Genomic DNA, 4,198 nt, shown 5'->3' on the forward strand with positions numbered 1-4,198 from the left:
CTTGTGTGAATTACTTAAGAGATGTATAGGTAATCACGCTACTTGTTCATTTTCATAAGCTTTATGCTTTTTTTCCCACACATTTGCATATCATGAATTTCTAGTTTGCTATCTATGATTAAAACTTTTAGAACTTTAAGATCTACTTAGTTTCATATAATTTTGTCTTAGCTTATAGTTTTTACATAAAATTTCAATTTATTTTATTTTGATTTGTTACTAAAAGAAATTACAAGCACTACTAGAAAACTACATATTTTCTTACAAAATATTTCCACAAATTTCCCACAACTCAAAATTTGTTACAAGTTTTCTACAGTTTTCTAACAAAAAACAAAACAAAATAAACCCAAAACTTTTTTACAATTTTCCAACAAAATTTCCACACAAAAACCATTTGTAGGAATTTCGTCACAACATTTGTTAGTTTTTCGACAAAATTCAGACAAAATAAATTAAAAGTTTATATAATTCGTAACCACAACAAAATAAATAATAAAAAAAATAAAATTTCTAAATTTGTCGGAAAGTTGTAACAAATTGATACCGTTTGCTACATATTTTCGACAAAAAAAAAGTTAATCTATTTTTCGTTTCTTAATTTTTGAAAATGTAAATAATTTAAAAAAAAAAATTGTCGGAAATTCGTACAAACATTAGTTGCTACGGATTTCCTACAAAACAAACTTAATTTATTTGTAACGCTTGTTACTTCTTGATATTTATGGTCGTGTTAGGATAGGTTACTCGTGTTAGGATATTGGTCGACTAATCACCTTTCTAATCAACATTTAGTTAGAAAAAAAAAACAGACTATTAATATTGATATTTATGGGTGCATGAAGTATTGACAAATGCCAATTAAAACTGAAACTAGAAAATATATAGGTTGGATTAAGAGTTTAATGTATACTAATTGACACCTTTATTGAAAAAGTATGTATTAGTAATATAAGAAAATGTGTTTGTAATGATCATTACATACTAAACTTGATACAAATGACACCAAATTTGAAAATTTCTTAGCTTTTTTTTTTCCGGATATATTTAGATAATATACATATACCAACCGTGGATACATCAGTATAACTAAAATCTACCAAAAATATAATATATGAATTTGTTTAACCTTTTCAAACACAAATATAACAACAATATAAAATAATAAAGAAACATTTTCTATCACTCAACCTTCCATGCATATAGAAAGAGGCAAAATTCATACAAACAAACGCCTGCCGGAGATGGTGACACCGGCGGTAGCCGAGGCGGCGAAGCGGCCAGAGAAGACGGCTTAATGATGAACAATGCATGCCTTAAACAACCAGGACTAAAAAGCCAATCATGAACATCCCAGTAAACTTCAATGGTTGCTTTCTTAAAATATATCAATTCATTCCCTCTAAACTTCCATTGAAGATGCTTCACATGAATCACCAAATCACCATCTATTCTTATCTCCATCTCTATATCACTGTTTCTTTTCATACACTCAATTGAAACCTCATGAAAACCCCCTCTTTCACGTAACTTAACTCTTGTTTGAAACTTTTTCTTCCCATAAACATGTTCGGTTCTCGACACTAAAACAGGGTCGATTAACGAGGGTCTACACCCGGTTTTTCGATACGCATCTTTCTTCATGTCACCAAGAACAAGCACAACTTCTTCTCCAGAGACAACCGCGACGTAATATTCTGAAATGGGCTCAGTTTCGCCGTGGAATTTGGCGGATTTGAGGTCCCAGAAAATGTCGAGAGGGGTCCCGTCGATTAAGAAGCTTTTCGACCCTTGTTTTCGCCAAAAGTTCCATGGCTTCAGCTCGACTTTGCATGCGTATTTGGCTTCCGGGCCTTCGATAGACACCGATAGGCCGTGAAGTAGTAGGTTTTTGCACCAGGTGACGGTGATCAAACGACATTGATCCGCGATGTTGGTCTTGTAAACCGACATGAAAACGCTCTGGCCCGATTTGGTTATTGTTGTGGAGTCTTCGGGCTTGTCCCCGGCGGAGAAACAAGCCGGGATTCCAATTGAGTCTTGCATTATCTTCTAACAACAAACGTACCTGATAAAATCCCGCTAATAAAAACGAGGTCTAGAGAGCGTAAGATCAAGCTAAACCTTACCTTTATCTCTATCTTAGAAGGTAAAAAGCTCACATGAGCACCATTAAGAGAGATGGGTTTATAATTTATTGGCAATTGTAATGGAATTCCAAGAAATTTAATAAAGGGGTTCCAAAGTGGCAGGTGGATGAATGAAAGTGAGTGAACAGAAACCATAAAAAGGTACCAATTTGTGAAACCTATGCATGTGACCTGCTCGATGAAATGCTCCAATGAACAACAATTAAAGATTTTTTTTTAACGCAAATTTAGATCATTGACGATCCATTGGAGTATTATCGTGCCATTAGCGGAATCACCAGATCATATCCATCTCCACTAGGCATGATGTCTATACACCAATTCAGGAGGAAACCCAATAAATATGTCATCTCGACTAGGCATAATGCCTATATACAAATTCAGGAGGAAACCTTGTAAAAATCGACTCCAAGACCTATTGATTCCAAAGCCTTATCTCAACCCTAAGATATCACTAAACCATAAAGCTATAGACACAGCTAAAGATTTTTAATTCTCCTTTATCCAAGTTGGCCCAACGTTTATTTCAAATCATAGGCATGATGACATAGGTAAAATTAACGAACTTTTAAGATTGTTTTGTTTGTCGTTTACTTTTTGTTTTATTTTGTAGTGAAAAAATGGCAATCTAGACCGAACTACTTTGGAGATATTTTGGTTTTAGAAACAGATAACTTGAATCAAATGAGGATATTTTAATGGGTCAATTGTATATTTTCCCTTAAAAAACTGCTTAGTTGCGTATTTATCTAACTTAAAATTAAAATTGCATATACCCCCTTCCTTAACTAATATATTTGCAAATTTACCGATTTTGATTTATTTTATTAAAAACAAGTTATATAATGACTTTTTTACCCTTATTTTTACTAAAACTTAAAAAAAATACAAATTTATTCATTTTTACTAGTCTTTGTGGATTTTTCACAATTCTTTAAAAAAATACGTATTTATTCATTTTTACTATTTTTACTAAAACTTAAACACTGAAATAAACCGCTAAACTAGTAAAAATATATAAAAACTAGTAAAAATAAATAAATATGTATTTTTTAAGTTTTAGTAAAAATAAGGGTAAAAAAATCATTACATAACTTGTTTTTAATGAAATAAATCAAAATTGTGACTTTGGGCCTAAGCCCTTTAGATGGTTCAATTCATGGCTAAGTAGGGAAGGATGTGAAGGGGTGGTTGTTAAGGCGTTTGAAGATTGTGACTTTCAGGGGAATTCGGACGAGATCATTAATGCTAAATTCAGATTTCTTAGATATTGTCTTAAGCAGTGGTGGAAGGATGTTCTAAAGAAGGAAGGGGAGGGGATGAGAAGTTTGAAAGAGGATATGGAGAAAATGGAGGCCACTATGGAAGTTCAGGATTTGGAGGAAGAGGAGGTGTGGGTTTGGGAGGAATGTAGAAAAGGAGTTGATTATTTAAACTTATGTCACAACCGGGATTTAAAACAAAAATCACGGGTTAGATGGGCCATAGATGGGGATGAAAATTCAGCCTTCTTCCATGGGATTGTTAATGGGATAAAGGCGGCGAATGCGATCCCGGGGTTAATTGTTAATGGTTCTTGGGTATCAAAACCATCCTTGGTTAAAAAAGAGGTGTTCAAGCACTTTAGAAGCCATTTTGTGGATGAGTTAAAGAGAAGACCGGGAATTATTTGTGATAATATAAAAACGCTTCAAGGAAACAGTGGTGAAGAGTTGATAGCTAAGTTCTCGAGAGAGGAGATTAAGGAAGCAGATTTTGATTGCGGTTCGGACAGAGCTCCGGGACCAGACGGTTTTAACTTCAGGTTTGTAAAATTCTTCTGGAGTTTTTTCAAAGAGGATTTTATTAATATGTTTAACCGTTTTCATGAGCATGGTGTTATCAGTAGAGGTTGCAGTTCCTCTTTTATTACTTTGATCCCGAAATCTAAATCACCGATGGGTTTAAAAGATTACAGACCGATTAATTTAGTTGGGATCATTAGTAAAGTTATATCCAAGGTTTTGGTTGTACGGATTAAAAATGCCTTGGATTCGGTTATTTCGAAT

The 4,198-nt window shown here is 33.5% G+C and overlaps 1 protein-coding gene across 1 annotated transcript; it reads right to left on the reverse strand.

Moving 5' to 3' along the window:
• Positions 1 to 1,086: 1,086 nt before the first annotated feature.
• Positions 1,087 to 2,343, reverse strand: LOC110912260. The gene is made up of 2 exons (XM_035979655.1): positions 2,130 to 2,343; positions 1,087 to 2,068 (listed from the first exon to the last, which is right to left on the reverse strand). The coding sequence occupies exon 2, from the start codon at positions 2,044 to 2,046 to the stop codon at positions 1,183 to 1,185; it is 864 nt and encodes a 287-aa protein (XP_035835548.1). The 5' UTR covers positions 2,047 to 2,068; positions 2,130 to 2,343; the 3' UTR covers positions 1,087 to 1,182.
• Between the last annotated feature and the right edge of the window lie 1,855 nt (positions 2,344 to 4,198).

This window comes from Helianthus annuus, chromosome 2 (genome assembly GCF_002127325.2).
Source record: "Helianthus annuus cultivar XRQ/B chromosome 2, HanXRQr2.0-SUNRISE, whole genome shotgun sequence".
NCBI classification, from domain to species: domain Eukaryota; kingdom Viridiplantae; phylum Streptophyta; class Magnoliopsida; order Asterales; family Asteraceae; genus Helianthus; species Helianthus annuus.

Bases quoted from the DNA above. Each gene is read 5' to 3' on its own strand.
- LOC110912260 (XM_035979655.1), bottom strand. From the start codon at position 2,046: ATGCAAGACTCAATTGGAATCCCGGCTTGTTTCTCCGCCGGGGACAAG.